At 46.9% G+C, this 21,252-nt stretch overlaps 2 protein-coding genes across 7 annotated transcripts in view; both read left to right on the top strand.

Moving 5' to 3' along the window:
- Positions 1–243: 243 nt before the first annotated feature.
- CASP2 (caspase 2) lies at positions 244–15,786 on the top strand. 2 transcript variants are annotated; one of them, XR_012490327.1, is made up of 12 exons: positions 273–449; positions 3,463–3,613; positions 3,909–4,076; positions 4,226–4,307; positions 4,859–4,953; positions 5,226–5,402; positions 9,311–9,439; positions 9,579–9,669; positions 9,755–9,815; positions 12,971–13,120; positions 13,261–13,370; positions 13,540–15,786. XR_012490327.1 is itself a non-coding variant. In XM_019715374.2 (11 exons), exons 1-11 carry the CDS (start codon positions 376–378, stop codon positions 13,669–13,671), a joined length of 1,359 nt encoding a protein of 452 aa, XP_019570933.2. In that variant the 5' UTR covers positions 244–375; the 3' UTR covers positions 13,672–15,786. The 2 variants fall into 2 exon arrangements, 1 of the variants encoding a protein (XP_019570933.2); XM_019715374.2 differs by lacking the exon at positions 9,755–9,815 and having other exon boundaries at positions 244–449.
- Positions 15,787–18,519: 2,733 nt separating this feature from the next.
- CLCN1 (chloride voltage-gated channel 1) overlaps positions 18,520–21,252 on the top strand; it is a 28,941-nt gene continuing 26,208 nt past the window's right edge. For 2 of the 5 annotated variants that reach the window (XM_019715351.2, XM_019715350.2), the window contains exon 1: positions 18,522–20,063. In XM_019715351.2, the coding sequence (XP_019570910.2) occupies positions 19,884–20,063 (180 nt within the window). In that variant the 5' untranslated portion in view covers positions 18,522–19,883. Of the gene's footprint in view, positions 20,064–21,252 lie in introns of all 5 variants that reach the window. The other 3 variants (XM_074315240.1, XM_074315239.1, XM_074315238.1) reach the window with 3 other exon arrangements.

Below are 21,252 nucleotides of genomic sequence, written 5' to 3'. Positions count from 1 at the left end.
TAAAATGAATAGCCCGGCGACACCCGTTTCCATAAAGTCCTTGCAATAGGCCGGGAAGGCGGGGTGGGAGGTGCCGGGAAGCGGGCCAGGATTTCCGCGGGAACCGACCACCAATCTCAGTCGCACCTAGGACTGGGCGGATCCCACCGCTGTGCCCGCCTTTTCCTTTTCCGCCGACCGCGCTCTCACCCCATTGGACGGCGCGCGCACTGGCGGCGGTAGGGGCGGGGCCGCCTCGTGGAGGGGGTGGAGCTAAGGGAGGCAGGGCGCAGGCGCGTTGTGCTTCGGAGGACGGGGGTGGGATGCCGGGGACGCGGCGGCTCTGGGTTTGTTTGGGTTGTGGGCGGTCCGCTCCTAGCCCGGGAAAAGCGAGGAATGGCGACGCCGATCGCAAGCTCCCGGCCCGCCTTCCAGCCAAACGATCTGATGACCGCTGACAGGGGACGCAGGTGAGGGGCGGAAGGTCCCAGGGGTCCATAGTGGGGCCCAGGGAGGGAGATCGGGGTTCCAAGCGTGTGGCCCTCGCGCCCTCTCCCCTTGAAGAGCCTGGAAGCAGCTGTGCTCGCGTTTCCTGCCGAGGCCGGGAGGCCGGGATGCGCCCCCAAGGGACGCCGGGTCGGGCGGGCCTCTTCTCGGCCTTGTCCCTCGTGAGCAAACGCTGCCAGCTTCGATTCGTCCAACCCAGGGGGGCTCTTTCCAGTCCTGCCAAATCTCGGCTTCTCTTAAAATTCTCCATCTTTTGAGTCTTTAAGAGAATCTTTCCCTTTCTTCCTTTATGAGGAACTATACTCAATCCTTAAAAACTGATGATGAGCCCTGCAGACCTGGGAATTCTGCCTGATGTGCATTTGATTTGGATTGAATATATCATGACCCATATTGCTTGGGTATAACGACCAGATTTGCGAAGCAGTCAACACAGGCTTTGGGATTTGAGTACTTTGAAAGGACAGGCAGTTTCCCCAGGCACCTAGTGTGTCTCCTTCTCTGCCCCAGTTAAGTCTTGTAATGGCAGACATCACCCAGGATGATACATTTAAATGCCTCCTGGTGCAGACCCAGAAGATTAATTTAAGACCTCAGAACCGGAACCTGCATCAGGACAGAATCAAGACTGAAGAACTCTCTTTGTGTCCTTTTTCTCCACCCTTTTCCCCCTTCCAGATGTGCCCTAAAGTTCTAGATCATTGTGTTTACTTTGAAAAGGGCCCATTTGAGTCTCCGCATAACATGGAATACAGGAAAGAGCAAGTGTGTGGAGAGGCGGTGATGGTTCAGACGAAACCTAAGGAGCTTTTCATTGAATATTCAAATCTGAAACGTGACAGTTAACTGGGAGTCAATTAGTGAATTGTGAGTAGGACGAGATAGACTAGGAAGAGGTTCTTTGGGGGTAGGGGAAGGTTCTCAGGAGGGAAGTGGAATGTAGTGGGCAGAGGACCTAAAGAATGGTGTCAAGAGAACCAAGGGAGGAGAAAGTTTGGGGTTTTTTTTTAGGTTTTCATTCATCAAAAGTTAGCAGCAGACGGTATTAAAGTATGGCAAAGCCTTTTACAAATGGCTTTGCACTCAAACTTTCTCCCAAGAAAATGACTTGCAAGTCTTTTGCAATAACAAGGGAAATACAGTTGAACTAAAAGAAAGCACTGGTTTCTCTTAAAACTAGGTTACAGTTGTGCTTACTCCTATACATCAAACAATTGAAAATGAATTACAAAAGTGGAATGTTTTAAGTTTAAAATCAGTCCTTAGATTTTTGTCCTACAAAACATCTGTTCACATCAAAAGGACCGTTCAAAGGGTAACTTTTCATCAAAGGGAGGGACAAGAAAACAATACACTTTTTTCAAATCAAAACAATGCACTTTTTTCAAATCAAAACAAGAAATATGATCATTTAGCTTTGTGCATAATTAAGGCAACTGGGGCAATCTGTTACAGCTTATCTACTGGGAGGAGAAAGTTCTAATGAGAAAAAAATGCTCTGGTAAACCAGGGGAAGAAACCGAGCAGGTAAACCTGCTCTGCCTTTGGTATGTATCCTAAGGAAAGAGCATCCAGCTGCATGCGATGTTTATCTCGTGGTTGGCCTAATATCACTTCTTTTTACCGGAGTTCACATGTCATCATTATGACGCTTTGGTGTGTTCTAAGGTGATTTTAAATGGGGTTTTTGATTTCTCTAGATTGTGGTGTTGTAGCAGGGTTTTACTGAAGTTTTGGGGTAACAAGAATTAAAATGGACCAGCACTGTTCCAAACCAAAACTTTAACCTAAGTTAGCTGCTTCCAATCCTGGGAATGTTTTCCTGATCACTTCCTCTGCTTTAGGATCCCACATGCTCTCAGCTCTTCAGAGACTCTGCTGTTCTCTCCTCTAACCTAGAGTTAAGCCAAGTACATCCTATATAGATGCATGGTATTTCACTGATTCTAAGAGGCACATTTTAACATCTTTGAAATCAGAATGCATCTTTTGGATAGGTTTTTAAATTATAAACAAGCTATTACCATATCCTTTCTCACCATCACGCCCTTACAGTTGTCATATATTTGGAAACTGGCTAAGCAGGCTGGCGAGCTCTGGATTCATATAAACTAGGCACATAGATGATATACATTGGAAATGGGATTCTTTTGGTTCATAAACAGAAATTGATCTCTTTCCAAAGCAATAGCAAAACTAAGGAATCCTTGAAATTAAGACATCCCTAGTAAACTAAATTACCAAAATAATTTATCCTTTATGTGCATTACTTCTAACTGACCTCAAGGTATGGTGATTGGGTTTGTCATTGGTATTTATTTACTGTGATTTTCTGTCATACTTTCTACTTACCCAGTTCTTACAGGATTCATTATCATTTCTACTGTCATTTTGTCCTATGGCTTTTAAAGTTTTAAAACTTTAAAAGCCATAGTTACAGTTGTTATAAGTAGGCTGGACAGAGTATGTGTCTGTTTGTCTCATTTATTTTCCATTAAAGCTGGCCATTGGTTTGAGTTTTTGCCAGTGTATCAAATGATTTTATTCCTCACCCAGGATGATGTTAAACTTATATCACTTTCAGCAGCCGAGATAAATAATGTGAAATGTTTTCTGGAGTAACCTCCTAATTGAAATTCGTTTGTCAGAGGAATGTTCCTTCTTGTGAATACATGTTTGCTTGCTGTGTGTATGTTATCTTTGTCAAGATAGAGATTTCCCTCCCCTAGACAGACCATTTGTCTCAGGTGATGCTCTCAGTTGAACATACTCAGTAAAGAATTATATACATAATTTTCTTACGGTCAGTGTGTTACTGCTTCATCCTTTGGTTGTAACCAGATTCAATAAAATGTACGTGATCTTGGTTATTGTAAGTCCTGTTCTTTCTGTTCTTCCACCCCACGCCTCTTCCACTCCACTCTGCTGTACCAAATCTTGCACTTCACAGTCTTTCTCTCTGCCTTTTATCTGTAGGATATTGGGAGTTTGTGGCATGCATCCTGACCATCAGGAAGCTCTAAAAAAGAACCGAGTGGTGCTAGCCAAACAGCTGTTGCTGGGTGAACTCTTAGAACATCTGCTGGAGAAAGACATCATCACCTTGGAAATGAGGGAGCACATTCAGGTATCTGGAGGCAAAAGAGGGAAGCCAAGTAAATTGGCTAGAAGTAGGAGCAGAATGTGATAAAGTGGGGAAAGGAGGCAGTGCCTTCCTCAGCCAGTGGAAATACTCTGCCCCAGAGCAGTTAGCAGAAAACAGATGTGGTTCAAGAATAACAGGAAGGGTGTCACCCGTGCATGTTTTGCCGGTAAAGGGAATCCTTGAGATGGATGGTGCCATTTTCAGGAAGCTCATCTGGAGAAATACAATGATAGCTAGATAAGTAAGTATGATTTCGTGTTTCATTCTTGTATCATAGGCCAAAGTGGGCAGTTTCAGCCAGAATGTGGAGCTCCTCAACTTGCTGCCCAAGAGGGGTCCCCAGGCTTTTGATGCCTTCTGTGTGGCCCTGAGGGAGACCAAGCAGGGTCACCTGGAGGACCTGTTGCTCACAACCCTCTCGGGTCTTCAGCGTGTACTCCCACCGGTATGGAGCCCAAGACGGGGGTGGGTTGAGAAGGGTTAGTCTGGTGGGAATGGCATTTTTGAGAAGGAGGGTGGGGAGACTAGATTTTTGTTGTATTTGGCCTGGACCATCTCCCTAAGTCCCGGCCTGGGGGGCCTGATTTCTTACAGTTAAGGTGTGACTACGACTTGAATGTCTCTTTGCCGGTGTGTGAGTCCTGTTCCTCTCACAAGAAGCTCCGCCTGTCTCCAGGTGAGAACTGATAAGCTAAAATGGGTCCCACAGATTGCTGTCCCTTTCCTTGACTGGCATCTTACTACCCTAGTGTGATACCCATTTTCTCTCATCTGGGGAACAGTTCCCTCACTGACCTCGTTAGGGAGTAGCAGGGCAGTGTGGATGGGGCATTGCTTAGGCCTATTTGCCTTCCATCACAGATTTTTTTTTAAATGGCAATTGGCCCTTGGAGCGACTGTTTTCCAGCCCTGCCTGTGATTGGCCTGTGTGTATAAAGCTAAGTGATTTTAGAATGCAAACAGACTCCAGTGTGGGCCACCAGCCTGTGATTGAACTGCTTCCTGATGAGAACAAGGCTTTTATTGTCTATCTCATTCAGTCATTCAGTCGGTTTAGCACCTACTGTATACAGGCTAAATACACAGGCTCTCTGCCCTCGAGGATCTTATAAATTAGTGGAATGCATGACCAGTAATTATGGAAACCCCAGTACCAAAGGATGCCTGGAGAAGCACGAGGATTGATGGGTAGATTATATGCTAGCTTTCTGGCTTTCTGTGCCCCAGATACTGTGGAACAGCCCCTAGACAACGGAGATGGTCCGTCCAGCCTTCAGGTGACGCCTTGCACGCCTGAGTTTTATCAAACACACTGTCAGCTGGTGAGTCTTGCAGAGTGGCAAGAGGACAAGAGCTGGGAAATGCGATGCCCTTCCTGGCATCTAAACTTAGTTTGCATATACATTGCCTCCCTGCTTTATTAGTCAGGAGGTCTTTGCTGATGGAACGTCTCCTGGGGGCATTTCTCTCTTTTGACCTGGTGGGGTTCAGAAGAAGCATTTATGTCTTTGTGTTCTGAAATGTCTCATCTGGTGGGGGAGGCATAGTTTCTGTCCTCAGGCAGCTCATGGTCTAATTGGCCTCCCCTCCCCAGGCCTATAGGTTGCAGTCTCAGCCTCGCGGCCTGGCCCTGGTGCTAAGCAATGTGCACTTCACTGGAGAGAAAGACCTGGAATTTCGTTCTGGAGGGGATGTGGACCACAGCACTCTAGTCACCCTCTTCAAGCTCTTGGGCTACAAAGTGCACGTTCTCCTTGACCAGACGGCACAGGTACAGGAGGCAGGAAACGCTGCCGTGTACATTAGAGGGCCGGGCAACACTGGGGCCAGAAACATCTGCTCTTACATCTGCTTCTCTCCCTCCAGGGATATGTCGTACTAGAGTTAGAGCCTCTCCTTCCCTTTTTACTCATTCTGTTCTGCCTCCCGCTTTGCAGTGTAGTTTAAAAAGAACAACAACGACTAGGTAGGGCCAGGCAGCTGCTTCTCAGGGTAGCTGTCCTCTCCCTGAGAAATGAAATTCCAGGGCTGGTTTCTCACTTTTCTGTGTTCGGCAACTTGATTCCCAGTCACTCGGGAAGTGAGGAGACACTGAGATTCACCCAACCGACTCAGAAAGATATTTCTAAGCCAGGACTACACAGGACATTTACTTGGTTAATAAAAACAGGAGAGCGGTTATGGTTGTAAAGATGGCTTTGGCAGATAAAATTCTTACACATGAAAGTTCGCTGCAATTGTCCTTCTAAATACCATTTTGTGACAGTTTAATGAATTAACATGGAAAAATTCCTTATTTTTATCACTTGTGTGGCCACAAGGCAGATCTGAAGGTAGATTACTTCTGAACTAGATTCCTGCAGATCGTAAGCATTTTCCTCATGGGCTGTTCCCCGTTAACCTCGATTATAAAGCATACGTTACTGACTTTGTTACCTTTAGGTGTTTCTGCTTTGAAATTGATAATAGCCTCTTGGTGAAATGATACTATTAATAGTGCTTCGTTTTGATTCCAGAATAATAGTACTTTCCTAAACTTGCCTTTGGGAAAGTCAGTGGTAAAATGAATGTTTCTAGGAGATTCCCTTTAATCTGTTGAGGTTGGGGGGGTGGGGGGGGTCTTTGTTTCGTCTTCAACATTGTGGTCTCTGTTTCTCATCTGGCTTGCTTCTATGAGGAAAGTATGTATTTGATATACTTTTGGTAAGGCTGGTTTCCACAGTAGGTACTCAGATTATTCTTTACATGCTGTTTTGCCAGCTTTCCAGTAACAGCCCATGCAAAGAAGTAAACCCACCCTTGCTTCAAAGCCATGGCTGAAACAGCTGCTTTAGTCACCAAGTATAAGTAGGTTATACGCTTTCCCCTGAGGCCTGCTGGGCGTGAAGAGAATACGGGCGGGATATCAGCCGTAATTCCTCCTGAAGGAATCCTATTAGAAAGTCACTTTAAGAAAGTGAATGCTCCACATGTTTTCTTACAGGTGTTGGTCCAGTCATTCCTTTTACTAGGAATTTATTATGTCCTGGTTTTCTAAATAGTATGTAGTCGATAAGGGAGCTTACATTGATGATAGTGAAAGATACAATCGTGAATCACCAAGTCAGCTGTCTATTATTGTGTTTCAGAGACAGTCAGTAGATTTGATGGACCTATGACCTCACTTGACAAACACCATTCCTGTTTATGCTAAACCTGGTGCAGAGTCAAAGACCCACTGGATTCTCATTCTCTGGTTCCATTGATCTATAACTGGAATTGCAGTGGCATTAAGCTTTGAGTACCTTAAAATGGGGAGAACTATGTTACGTATCAGAGATTTCAAAAAATGTGGACCTTGAATTCAAGGGACCTCAGATACATAAGAAAGTATTGACATCAGCAAAAAAGGAAGTATATCACCTTATATTCCCCAGGACCCAGCAGGATTAGAGACAGTGTCTTCTACAGTCGTTAAGAGGAAGAAGTAAAGAATCTCCTGGGTAGATGTGGTCGAAAACATAAATGGAGGATGTGAGACTTGAGCTGGCCTTGAAGGATAGAAGCTACTAAAGCAGAGAGGAGTGGGGAACGCATCCTAGGCAAGAAGAACACGTTTGGACGAGAAATGTGTGTGTGACATTAGGGCCCGAGTTGGCACGCCACATGCCTAGGGCAGAGGAGAGCCAACAAGATTGGAGATAAAGGGACCAGGGTGCACAGCGCCTTCCTTGGGTGTCTTCCCAAAGGAACTGACGTCCTCGTTTTGACAGTAGAACATCATAGTAATTCTTGAACACAAAGGTGGTGCATTCCCAGTGATAATTCAGGAAGATGAATTTGACACTGTTGTAAAGAATGGAGTAGGGAGTAGCAGCAGAGACTCCCGTTGGGAGTTAATATTATAATGCCAGTCAGACATGATGAGGGCCTGGGCAGGTTAGTGGACCAATAAGTGTGGGAAAGAATGTGTGTGAAAACAGTCTAATGGCGTGAAGTACTTTCAGTGCTTGGTGATTGAATGAGCACCTATAGAGGACGATGGAAAAATTAAGGAGTTGAAGCCCTGAGAGGAAGTCAGGAGCAAATATGTAAATTTGGGAATTACCTGGGTAGGAAAAATACTTAATGAGAGGGTATGAGATCTTTGAGAGAGAAATTTAGAGTAACGAGAGCAGACGGTTTAGGCCTGAGCCTTGGGATATAGTCCTTCATGCAGCCTGGTCCTCAGCTGTGGAGACTCAGAAATGGGAGGAGATTATTGCAGAACTAGTTTGTGACAGTAGCCAAACTGAGTACAGTTACAAGCAGGTAATCGCAATGAGTATGATAATTTGGTGCATTGGCCACCTGCACAAAGTACTTAATTCCTGTAGAAACTCTCAAGAAACTCAACTCTTTGATCACATAATTATTTGGTGAGCAAAGAAACAGAATCAAAACAATTAAGATCCTCTCTTTTTTCCTTCTTGACTTTAGAGATAATGCCATTTACAAACTGGAAATAGTATATAGTCTTAGAAGATCCTCTTTCCTGGATGGGGCTGGAGAGCACACTGGTACTCACTGCTCACGGAGGCTTCCAGTTTTTCTCTTTGTCATCAAGTCTCTTCTCATTGTGTCTCCCTCATGAGGTTGCTGGTTATAGAATTACAGTTTACACATATGAGGGAATAAGATACATTTTCAGTGGCAAGTTTTCTCTTACCATGTGGTATTGGTTTTTAACTTGAATTTGGGTCATAGACTGCTTTGAGAATATAGGAACAAGTTATGGGTCATTCCAGGAAAATGAGTTGCCCACAAAATTTTGCATGTAATTTCAGAGGGTTCACAGGTTATTCTCTTCTCCTATGTCCTCCAGCCAAAAACACACACACAAGAGTTGAGACTATTTATAGAAGTACTGTATTAGAAATCTACAAATCCTATTTTAAGTGATGCTACCTTTGGAAACATTCTCCCAAATGACTAATCCCCGTTAATTGAGTGGTTTAGTCTTATTAATTCAGTTAGAAAGTGTGTGTTCTTGCTTTGGACTTGTCCTCAGTTTACTTACCTATGATCTCTCTTAAGTTTAGAGGCTCGTGAGTTGGTGCCAAGCATTTTATTCCCTTCTTCGCGCAAACTTAATTTCAGCTGCTATATGTTAAATTATATTATGGTCCTCTTTGGAGGAGCATTCATACTTGTGTAGTCTCTTGAGGTTATATATTCTCAAAATAAATTACTTTTGGGTATCTTTTATTACCTTAAGATTTCCAGTGTCGTGGTTGGCTTATACATTTTCAATAGAGCCAGTTACTCCATTTTCAGATTAAGTTGGAGACTTTCACGTCTTTGATATAATTAAGTCTCAGTTAGCTAGTAAAGAGTACAGCTGACCCTTGAACAACGTGGGTTTGAACTGCGTGGCTCCACTTATATGCAGATTTTTTTCAATAAATGTACAGTGGGCCCTTTGTATCCCCAGGTTTTGCATCCGCAGATTCATCCCACCTCAGATAGGAAACAGTATTTTCAGTCCGCAGTTGGGAACCCGCAGATGAGGAAGGCCCGCTGTGTGCATTCTTCTGGGCTAGTTCCTCGGAAGGGATCTCAGCATCACTTGTCAGTGTCCGCAGGGGGTCCAGACACCAAACAAAAGCTTATATTGGTGCTGACTACAGTGAACAAGGCTAACAGGTATCTGTCCTCTAGGAAATGCAAGAGAAACTGCAGGATTTTGCCCGGTTCCCCGCTCACCGTGTCACGGACTCCTGCATAGTGGCCCTCCTGTCTCACGGCGTGGACGGTGGCGTCTATGGTGTGGACGGCAGACTGCTTCAGGTGCGTGTAGTCTTGTGGCGGACGTGAGTCTGGCTCGGGCGCGTCCCCCCTGGCCGACCTGCCGGTCCTGTGCTGCGTGTAGGCCTAGGAGGTCTGAGTGACTGCTTACCCTCCCTTCTCCCTCCTTTCTTTCTGGCAGCTGCAAGAGGTTTTCCAGATCTTTGACAATGCCAACTGCCCGAGTCTACAGAACAAGCCGAAAATGTTCTTCATCCAGGCCTGCCGTGGAGGTGAGTGCCCTAGCCGAGCAGCACCTGGGTGGTGGCTCCTGGCCAGCCTCCCACCAGCTCTCACTTTGCTGTTTGCTCCTCTCAGGTGCTATTGGATCCCTTGGGCACCTCCTTCTGTTCACTGCTGCCACCGCCTCTCTTGCTCTGTAAGTGTCTCCCAATGCATGGGGTGTGCTGGGACTTGGGCAGACACGGCTCTCAGGTCGATCAGCTGTGTGCCCCGCCCTGTGCTGTTCTCAAGACTCTCTGTCAGTGTCTCTGCCCTCCTTGCTGAGGATGCCGACGTTTCTCTGCTTATTCATAACCCTGATGCAGTTTGTTGTTACTCCTTCCAGTTCCGGGTTTTCTATCTGTGTCTTCTTCCCGTCCCTGTCCCTCTCGCTTTTATCCCCTTCTTCTTTTCCTTTCTCCATCTCTCCTCTCCCTTCCCACTTTCTCCTTTTTCTTCTCTTTTCACCCAGCCTGCCACTCTTGCCTCCGTTCTTCTCTTCTTCACCATCCGGGTGCCATGCAGGACAGCAGTACGGAAGCCCAGCTCAGCCCTTGCCTCTTCCTCTTTCATCCGTCCTCTGCTTCCATCCGCTTCTTTCTCGCATGCAGTCTGTGCTACCCCTTTCAGAGCCAGGACTCTGTCACTAGGCACAGAAGACACGCGGGCATGCTTCTCATCTGGGAGGAAAGCAGTAATAATTAAAAGCTCTAACTTTGGAGTCCACGCCTGCCTCTACCACTGACTAGTTATGTCAAGTTAGAGAAGATACTTGATGTCCCTCCACCTTCACTTCCTCAAAGTAAAAGATAGATAATCATCAAGCCTACTTCAGAGGGTTGTTGTGATGACTAAATGAATTAATACATACAAGTTATAAAGGGCTTACTTAGCACAGTGTCTGGCTCATAGTAAATCCACAAAAAATGCCAGTTGTGCCTGTTCTAACATGGTCTGTGCCCTCACAGGGCGTTGTTTGGTTTAAAGGTGACTTAAAATGTTGAAAAAAATTTTTTAATCTATCGTGTGATCAACAAATGTAAATGGCTAATGATGTTAGTATCCTCCTAATGTCACCAAAGAATATCATTTATTAAGGTCCTACGATATGACTAGGACGACATTAGTTACTAATCACAAAAGCCAAAGCAAATGTGGTCGGTCTCTCTCTCTCTCTAAGGAACCTACTATTTAGTAGGAAAATAAAGCAAATATACATGAAGTAGCTTGAATATAGTTCAAATGCCTCGAGTAAGCAAGGCTGAAATTAGTGAGATACATACAAAGAGGTAGGCAGCAAGGAATAGTCATTTTAACTCAGCTTAGTTTGAACGGATTTTGTGCATGAGATAAGACTTAAGTTGGACCCAAAATGATAAGATTTACATAGGTGTGGAATAGCAGATAGAGCATTTTAGGGGGAGAGGGGGAATACAATATGACAAGCACACCAAGATTAAAAGGATACCCCCAAAAAAATGGTGTGCTGAGTCAGAAGTATGCCCTAATCTAATGAAAAAAAAAACGAGCTTCTAGAAGGACATAGTGAGATGTAGCCACATGAGGTAGAGCCAGCTGGTTATGAACCTTTAGCCACGACTCAGATTGCAGACCTCAACAGATAATAGCATGGAGCTGTTGGGAGCTTAAGAAAAATAATGTGATGAGTTTTTCTTCTAGGACGGTTACCACGGCAGGGAGCTGCAGTAAGAAAAGAGTATGTGAGGGCAGGAACTTTTTTATTCATCTGCTGTATTCCTAGGCCTGGAACACTGCCTGATACATGGTAGCACTTAATAAATGCTGAATGAATGGATAAAAATTAACCTGCCTAAAACAGTTGTAGTAGTAATGTAAGTAACAGATATGAGGATATTGTGAAGAAAGAGCCAGTAACATTTATTGATTAATAGATCTGCGACATGAAGGCAAGAGAGGAGTTTCCTTTCTCCTGAGGGAAACAGTCAGCTTGGCCTCGTTCCTTTGGGAGGTGTCGCCAGCAAAATAAAATGAAATAAAAACATTAGCGATCATTTCCTCCTCCCATATTCAGCCATATAGGCAATACTAGATGTGGCTAGGGAGAAGTTGCTCTCTTCTGGGGTAATCTGAACCTTCTCTCTGCCATTAAATCCTTCAGGGGAGTGACCGGTAGCCAGCTGTTCCTTTGAAAACTTGAGCTCCCCTGTCTCCCACTGTATTTCAGTTAATATGATTGATGTCTGTAGAAGTACCATTCACCCCAGTTGACTGGCTCCTTAGCTGGAGTGTGAGCTCCATGAGAGCGGGACTTTGTCTTCACCATGTCCCTAGGGCTTAAAAACAGTGCCTGGCACATGGCAGTTGCTTGATGAATTTTTATTAGATTGACGAGTCTCGGTTGTTTTCCCCACCATTCTTCAAGCTTCACGTTCCTTTTAGGCTCTCTTGAATGTTGCATGGAGCAGGAAATGTAAAAGAGCATACTCTTATCTATGGTGTGATGAGCTGTGTGTCCTCCCTGTCTCTCTTTCCTACCAACAGCACCCGTCACCCCCAAAATGAAACAATATCAACATAAGAATATGTCTGGGGGTAGGCAAGCCCTGAGTCAAGAGGTTGGGCATGTGCTCAGGTTATTTTGAGAAGCTACTGCTAAAATGGAATAATAGTGTTCTTTTTTGATTGTATAGGACAAAATAGTCAAATAATTCCAATTTTAAGTTTTTCCTCTGTAAATGTCTCTTAAATCTTGAATGCCTGCTACGGTTTGGCTTATGACATTAATAAACAAGTAAGTGATTTAAAAATACCAAAAATGCCTTGGAAACATCTGGTCATGCTTAGTTTTAAATCTTTTTGTCGATACTCAGATTTGAGGTTGTGACTTTTATACAGCATATATGTAGTAATCATACTTTGGGCTTATTAACTTGTTTTTCCTTTTATCATAAAAGTCAAAATACCAATATTTTGTTGTATATTGCAATAAAAAGCACTGTGGCTTCCAGGTACACTGTTCCATGAACAAATAAATCACGGACAATTTTTAGCTCTTTATAAGGAGTATTGGATTCAGCACGTTCCCTGTCTCACACAGAATGGACAAAGCTCAGACTGTGGATGTGTGCACCCCCCGAGTGACAGATACCTTCTGGGGGAGGCATGGGAGTAATGATTTTTTTTTCAATTCATCAAACATAGGTTGGAGGCAATAGCTGGAAATGGCTCTTCCCAGTCAAGGTTGTAAAGGGAACCTGGGCTTGCCTGTGACGGGCCCAAGAGAGATGGGAGGAAATAACATCTTTGTCCATTCTGTCTGCCTTCCCACAGATGAAACAGACCGTGGGGTTGACCAGCAAGATGGAAAGAACCACGCCCCGTCCCCTGGGTGCGAGGAGACTGATGCCGGTCGAGAGGACTTGCTGAAGATGAGACTGCCCACTCGCTCAGACATGATATGTGGTTACGCCTGCCTTAAAGGTATTTGGAGTGCCAGAAGCATAATCCAAACGTTACACTCTTGCACCTTTTCGTGCATGGCTGTCTGGCCAGGGAGGGTCCGAGGTGCCATGAAAGTCCAGTTTGTGGTGACCCACGGGTTACTGTTTTCCTGGTTGCAGGGACGGCTGCCATGCGTAATACCAAACGGGGCTCCTGGTACATCGAGGCCCTCGCTCAAGTGTTCTCTCAGCGGGCTTGTGACATGCACGTGGCCGATATGCTTGTGAAGGTCAGTCGCTCAGTCTGGCTCCGTGAGCCTCTTGCTCCTCCCTCTGACAGTGCCCCCCCTCCCTCCTCCCTTGCACTATTTTTCACAGTCTCTGCTCTTCTCTTGTGCTGCCGGTATCATGAGAACACCCGATTCTCTGACTTCGGACCCTTGGTTTCTACCTTTCCAGGTGAATGCACTAATCAAGGAGCGAGAAGGCTACGCCCCTGGCACGGAGTTCCACCGGTGCAAGGAGATGTCTGAGTACTGTAGCACTCTGTGCCGTCACCTCTATCTGTTCCCAGGACATCCTCCCACGTGATGCCACCTCCCTGTCACTCATGCCAGATTGAGGCCACTGGATCACGGAGGCGTGATGGAGCCTTTTCAGGATTACGGTTTCTGTTCTTCCCCCTCAGGGATTGGGAGTCTCCCGGGCAGGTTTCACATGCCCGTTGCCTCCGTTGGGTTTGGGACTGCAGGCCGGCTGCTGTGTGACACTCTCCCTGTGGAGCCGGCCCTGGCTGGACTGGTTGCCAGGGGCGTTTGGCTGCAGTAGAGGAGCCTGGCAAAAGATGTTGTGAATGCGGTGTCTCTATGGGGAGAGGGCATGTGGGTTTCCTCAAAGTGTGTGCTCACTTCCTGCCCCGAGGCTTTTGTAGATGGCACGTTGGTCATTGCTTTTATTACATTAGTTAAGATAGCTCAGTGGTCATCTGTCTTTCCTTTCATATCCCAATCCTTTTTGTCCCAGAGTGAGTTTGGAAGGCGTCCTAATGTAATGCAGGCATTTTTCATTTGGCTTTGAAAGAGCAAACAGGATCAGCGGAAACGACCTGTGCATTCCTTCCGTGTGGCAAGGCCACCCACTGATGGGACAGTCTTCTCAGTGCCCCTTGGGGCTCCTTTGGACTCAGAAGGTCCAGGCTTTCAGCAAAGGGGAGTGTTTGGATGCCTGTGTCTGGAATTGGTCGATCTTTGCCGTGCAAGTTCCAAAGATCTATTCATTGGTTCTTTCTCTGAGTGTTGTTGCTGAAACGAGCCTTGGCAGAGTGCCAGCAGAGGCCAATAAGGGCGGTATGCTTCCTCATACTCTACCCTGCCACCTGCTCTTCTGTTTCTTCCTCTGAAGTGTCCCTTTCTGTAAAACTTTCCTAGTTATCTCTCTGCTTCCTGTTTTCTGCTCTTTTCCTTCATTTCATCCTGTTTACTGCTGCCATGAAATCTGTCTAAAATCTACTCATTTGGGTTATCTGGCTGCTCAAAGATGTGATGATGTACGTTGTTCCTGCTTTCTGTTTCAGTATTAAATCCCCTTTTGATTTTATATATGCCCTATGTCCCCTTCCAACTAAGTCTGTTTCCAGGAGGCCGTTGTCACATTGTTGTCCATGTTACTTGTTTCCCTTGGAAGCCTTTTTTGTCTGTGCTTGTATGAAACGTGCCTGTTCTTGGAGGCTTTCTCTTTTACTTCCATTCTTGCCCGCTCCAATCTAATGTCTGTATGACAGGTTTTGGTTTGGGGTTTTTTAATAGAAATCTGATCACGTTCCTTCCCTGTTTGGAACCCTTTGGTTTCCTACTGCACCTCACATAAAATCCAAACTCCAGGAACTTGGCCAACAGGGTCCCTGCCTTCCCCCTCAAACCTCAGTACGTGCTGCTTTTTCTCTTAAGCGACAGCCACAGTGGCTTCCTCAGTTTCCAACGTTCTGAGCTCTTTCCTGTCCTGAACCACTCTCGGGGGCTGCTGAGCGCCACTCCTCACCGCTCTCGGTGGCTTGCTTATTCCTCAAGTTGGAGCTGAAATGCCTCTTTCTTCTGGAGGCCTCCCAAGCCGTTTTCTCTAAATGGCCTTCTGTGTTTCTTTATTACTGTGTCCTGCTTGATCCCTCCATTATATTATACTTTTCACACTCTATCACAATATATTTGCTTGCTTCACTTGTTCATTCCTGTCTCCTCTACTAGGTTGTAAGCTCCATCAGGGCCAAAACCTTGTCTCTTTCGTTCACCAGTATGTATCCAGTGCCTGGCACATGGTAGGTCTTCAGTAAATGTTTGCACATGGTAGGTCTTCAGTAAATGTTGCAGCCGTAGGTAGAAGACTACTTTTCGACAATACACACAGTTTGGTGGTGTTCTTGTGTGTTGTTTTATCCACTGGTGGTGTTAGCTCCTGAAGACACATGTCACATGTACGACAACTTCTCCACATGTCCCCCGTGCCTGGCACCGTGCTCGGCTTGTATCCAGTCAGCACTTCAGGTGCTCAGTAAATACTGTTCTGTGAGCCAGGAGGATCGGAGACGTGTGGCCAAGTCCTATCTTGGGTCCTTATCTCATGGAAGTCGTATCTGGGTGACAACTTTTCCAGTTCCCACTGCCAGGATGTATTGCCATCAGGTGCCAAATAAATTCTCGTATTTATTAGTGATGTGTGCCTGATGTCTCTGTCTGTAGATAATCGCATGAAGCCCACATGTTTTTATTTTCTTAGCCCCTTACCGCGTTCCTCACCATCTCACCAGGCATATCCCTTCTTATTTTGCTGCCAGATCTTTTTTATACGTAAAGGTCCACACCTGAGATGAATCCATTTTAAGCTATGGGATGAAGGCTGGAGAAACATTGGGCTGGAATAGGGTGGTAATGGGGAATAGAATTGCTTACCTCACGTGGTCCAATTTGGATTTCAGATTTTGTAGGGTGGGCACAGGTTGTGAGAGAATTCTTGGGCAGCCAGGACACCATCTGAGCAGTGGGCTGCGTGAGTCGGGGAGCCGTTGGGATGCGGTGTGTCCAAACCACATGCTGGAGAGGCAAGCAGGCAAGTGCGCATGGCCTACGGAGGTTCAGCAAGAGATGGGCCCTGTAGGAGCGGCAGTGGGACTGGGGGCCAGTCGTGGAGGAAGAGCGAGAGGCACTGTCACATCACGGGTGCAGGCAGCGCTGAGGGCACACGGCACAAGGACTGACTGAACCGGTGGTTGTGCTGTGAGAAGGAATGGCGGGCTGGCCTCGCGGGACGGGGGACACGAAGTCTCGGAGCCATTAAGAAAGTACTGGAAAAGTAGGAGGACAGGAAGGACCCATTTTCGGGACAGGAAAGCTTTTTGGAGGTGTGATGTTTGGGGTGACAGCAGCGTCCGTCTGAGTTGGATTGTGTGGCCCTGCCATCCCCGCCCTTGAGTAAGGGTATCAAGTTCAGTTTCACTGCTCAGTTCCCTTCCCCTCTGCTCGCCTCTGCCAGGGATTCTCTTCTAAAATTATCCCCTCCCTGAGCTGGGGGCTGCCCTGTGCTGCCCTCCCCCGGCCTGTTTCCTCTGATGGGGAAGACAGAACAGGAAGAAATGAACTGGGATGTCAGAGCAAAGGGGGAAGGTGTCGAATCTGAGGAGGAAGCCGCTGATAGTTACAGCTGAGCCGGCCCTGTGCTTGGGAGCTTGTCCAGCCTCCCCACACCCCACAAGGCCATTACCTTCCCACTTTACAGGAGAGGCAAAGGAGGCTCAGAGACTTCAATTGTACAAAAAAGGAAGAAATGTAGCTGTGAGGGCATGGACTTAGATTCAAACATTTTGAATGTTAGCCTTTTAAGATACTGGAGACCTTGGCTAAGGTACCTAAACTCATGGAATCTCGATCTCCCTTATCTGAAATGAGGAAAATTGTACCTTAAAAGATAGGATTCATTGTGATGGTGCCTGGTAAATTACATGCTGTTAACACATTAACTCAGAATGCGTTTCAGTCTCATAACACGAGATAACATTCCTTCAGTGCTAACTGTGGGGCAAATATTATGGTAACTTTTGCATGCGTTCTTTCATTTCCATAATCCTCTAATTTACTGCCTTTCTGAGGAAACTGAGGCCAGGGTGTGAATCAATCTGTCACCTTGAGTGTGCGTCCTTAACAATAGTGCTTCTGTGACTTTCCCTAGCATGAGATTTTTCTCTTCACTTTTGGGGGCTATAGATTTTTCCCACTGAGCCGAGAGAATAAACCTGAGACCAAAGACTTTATTATTCCATCTTAGCAGAGAATAGGGGCAAATTGCATGGTGCTTGAAAAACCAGAAGGGGGAGAGAAAGACCTGTCCAGTGCTATCAGGAAAGCCTCATATGCAGGGCGTGGGGAAAGGACCAAGGATTTTTAAAGGATCTGGAAGGTAAGTTCCAACAGGGAGTAGAGGAGAAATGAGACATGACTACAATTACAAAGAGAAAGTGCAGAGGAAGTTGCAGTTGCCTAACTGAAATTTCAGAAAGAAGGTGGTCATGAGTTCCATGCTGGGCTGGAAGTACAGAGAAAGTAACGACTGGAAACTCCCTTCCAGAGAGTAGAACAGAGTATTGTCTAGGGGAAGCCAGACTTGAAGACGTGGGAGTCTGCAAACAAAGGTGTAACCCTGGGAGAAGATTCGTGCTTACATAGGTGTGGGGGTGCCACAGAGCTGGCTTGTTCACAGCCACCTACACCCCAGTACACACTTTCCTCTGCATGTGTGTCCTATATGGTCACTTTTGACAACCAACCTTCAAAGAGCAATTCATAAGCCTATCGGTTTCAATCTTGGGTATCACGGACCTCAAGAAAATGTATTTAAAACCCAAGAAGAATACATCTTACACAGTATGCATGTCTTAGAATACATGTATGCTTGTGAATTAGTTTCCACATCGAGGAGCTTTTCACATTTTATTTTCTTCTCTTACAGGATGATAACCTATGAGATTCTAACTGTTTCTAATCTCAAACTCAAGATAATTCCTCTCAAATCCTTGCCCTAGCAGCTGTAGTTACCCGTGACCCTCCTAATTCCAGAATCTGGTTTTTAGAATTTCAGCTGGTGCCTCCACTTGGCTTGGTCAAGTGTGAGGGCTTTCCCAGCCCCACTGATCTCAGCCTTCAAATCTTGGAATTCGTCACCAGGACCTTTCTCAGGAATAGTGGGAAAATGGTAATTGCCTTAGATATTTGTTCCTTGGGATTATCAAGGCCCTACAGAAACTGGCTACGTTCAAGAAACCCATACTCCACAAGCAGTTGAAAACCTTTCCTGTTTCTGAAACAAGCCCCCCGCCCCCCCAAAAAAATATTATGTATATATATGTATATATATGTGTGTGTGTATATATATATATATATAATTCCACTTTGGCACTGTTTTCTTTATTAAGACAGTATTCTTTTCATCTTACCAACCCCTCAGATCTCTTATTTTCTGCCTGAAGAGAAGGCAGATATCACCTTTAGTCCCTCCAATTGGCACACGGTTATCTGGTGGGTGATTTGGCGGCCTTCGGGCTTGTAGGATTTATGTTAGAAAAGGTGCTTCCAATGGTATCCATCGTCCCACCTGCTTTGGATAGTTCCATGTAGCCAAGATCAAAATTTCACTGTTTGGTGTCCCTACCCTGTTGTCCCTGAACTTGGACTGACCCTGCTTGGTGATGGATCCTTAATGACACATTGGCTCATGTAGGTAACTTTGCTTCTATAGTGAGGAGTTCATAGGGGAAGGAATGTCCTAGGGAAATTGGTAAAAGAAAAAAGAAAATGTAATGCCAGATAGTTTGTCCTTGGACACAAGTTATTTATTAACCTGAAAAGGGAAGAATAGCACAGTACTTCCCCATTATCTTTCAGGTTTGTTGGCTCGTCATGAGACATACTCTCTTCCCCCCCGTTATTTAATGTGCCCCGATAAACCTAGGTCGGTGTTCCACAGGCCATACAGAAGCTCAGTCCCTCCCCGTCCATCCAGGCGACTGGTGGGGCTGGCACCTGTCAGTCTGGGAAGTGGGAGAAATGCCAGAACTCAAGGCTATCAGCCTGCTCCCCACAGCACCCCACACCGTGGGTGATAAGGGTGGGTCACGGAGACGGCACCAAAGCCTTATTAGCCCCAGGCAGACAGAAAAGGCAGAGCTGGTCTGACAGAGGAGGACTAACCGTTGGGAAGATACCGAGCTGGGCACAACTCAACAGGGAAAGATGGCAGAGAGGCACAGGTTACTCTCCCAGGTGAGTGACTGCAGTGTTCCCAGACCTTAGAATCACGCCATCCAGCACCAAGCCTCACCTTTCCATCCTGGACAGAAGAGGTGGGACACACAGGGTGACGAGTTTGCGCACTCTGCCAGGGCAGAGGTTTGCAAGCATGCTAAGCAGTTTCCCATCCTGGTCTGGGCGATATTTATAGAGGGACCAGTGACTTGGGGCTGGAAGCCTCCTAGTGACCAAGGAGGGGACAGTGCTGCTGGCCCTGCCGAGGGAATACCCTGTGGGGCTGTCCCTCAGGTTCTTATCCCAACCCCTCCCCCGCACTGCTCTCACACCTGCTTCGACCCCAAGCAGATCAGATGTGGCAGTGGGGGGGTCATGTGATGGAGAGATGGCTATAAATAGCTGGGGGTGGGCATGCTGCCCCAGACGCCTTGGGGACAGGCAAGAGGACAGGCTTAAGGAGTTGTACTGGGGGGCGGACGGGGCCAAGCAGGCCACGGCCTGGCCTGGGGAGGGAGCATGAAGCCATCGGAGTCCCTGAGGCGTGGGGGTGAACAAAGCTGGTGGGGTAGCGCCCCCCAGTACCAGTACATGGCCTTCGAACACTGCACCAGCTACGGCCTGCCCTCTGAGAATGGGGGCCTCCAGCACAGGCTCCGGCGGGATGCAGGCCCCCACCCCAACACCCACCAGACACAGGTAAGGTCCTAATGGGGGGCAGGGGTTTCAAGGAGACAGTGGTGTGATGAATTGGGGGAAATTAGGAAATTGGGGGAAAGAGGGAGCAATGTTCTTTTTCACTTAAAAAAGTACATGGCACTGTGTTCAAAAGGCGACAGTCCTTTGAAGGGCTGCGCCGAGCTCCCTGTGCACTGCCAGACACACACGTCCTTTTATATAATCTCTCCCAACAGAGCACCCGAATCCAATGGGGGACAGCAAAGCCACACATGCGTGCCGAGCTTGTGCTTACATAAGCTGCACGAGTGGTTGGCCAGGGATCCCACACCTGTGCATGTGCGAGCTCCCTCACCCACACGCAGGACCACCCCAGCACACCAAGCCCAGACTCGGCCTCCCTTCAGGCTGGACTCCTCCCTCCCCCCCAGCCCTGCTCCGCTGTGGTACTTAGCCCTGAACCAGCCAGCACAGACTGAGCTCCTCTAGCGTTTTCCAGGCCAGGGTTGGTAGAGAGCACCCCTATTCTTCAACTCCTTCAGCCTGGGTCCCAAGGGATGGAGACAGCCTGTGGAAGCGCGTGCACTGAGTGCCACTGCTAGTGCCTTGTCTCTGGGTCCCACGTGGGGCGTGGAGGGAAACACTGCCTCCTTCAGCCACTACTAACCCCATCCCAGAAGACGAAACAGACACAAGCAGGGCAATTAGTGTGTGCCTGTCCACTGCCCAGGCTTCAGAGCTGTGCTTATATTGCGAAATCAGATCTCTTGTACCCAGGTTGTCTCAGAACCAGCAACACGGCCTGGCATGACCCTGGCCCCAGAGGACAGAGTTAGTGCAGTGGGGGGGTGGGGCAGGCTGAAAGAAGTTAGAGCCCTTGCTTCCTAACTCCGAACTCACCTGCTCTACCTGGGGATGAGAGCAGAGGGCGACCACATACGAGGGGCACTGCTCCACCCTCTACATTTGGAGGAACATTGAATTATCCTGTTTTGGGAAGAAGTGGATTGACTTCCCTTGTCGGGACTGGTTCCTGTTTGTGCATGCAAGTCCAGGGAGTGAGGGATGGGCTTTCTCTAAGCTTGGCCGAGCATCTGAGGGGCCTCCAGTGAGACTAGACACACCAAGTCTCAGTGCAACCAAGAATCACGGGCCGGTCTGTCCTCACCCTGTTCATGTCAGCATTCCTAGGAGGGAGTCAGTGCAGGCG

Source organism: Rhinolophus sinicus, linkage group LG11 (assembly GCF_036562045.2).
Source record: "Rhinolophus sinicus isolate RSC01 linkage group LG11, ASM3656204v1, whole genome shotgun sequence".
In the NCBI taxonomy this organism is placed as follows: domain Eukaryota; kingdom Metazoa; phylum Chordata; class Mammalia; order Chiroptera; family Rhinolophidae; genus Rhinolophus; species Rhinolophus sinicus.
This window is presented reverse-complemented; position numbering and strand designations above follow the sequence as displayed.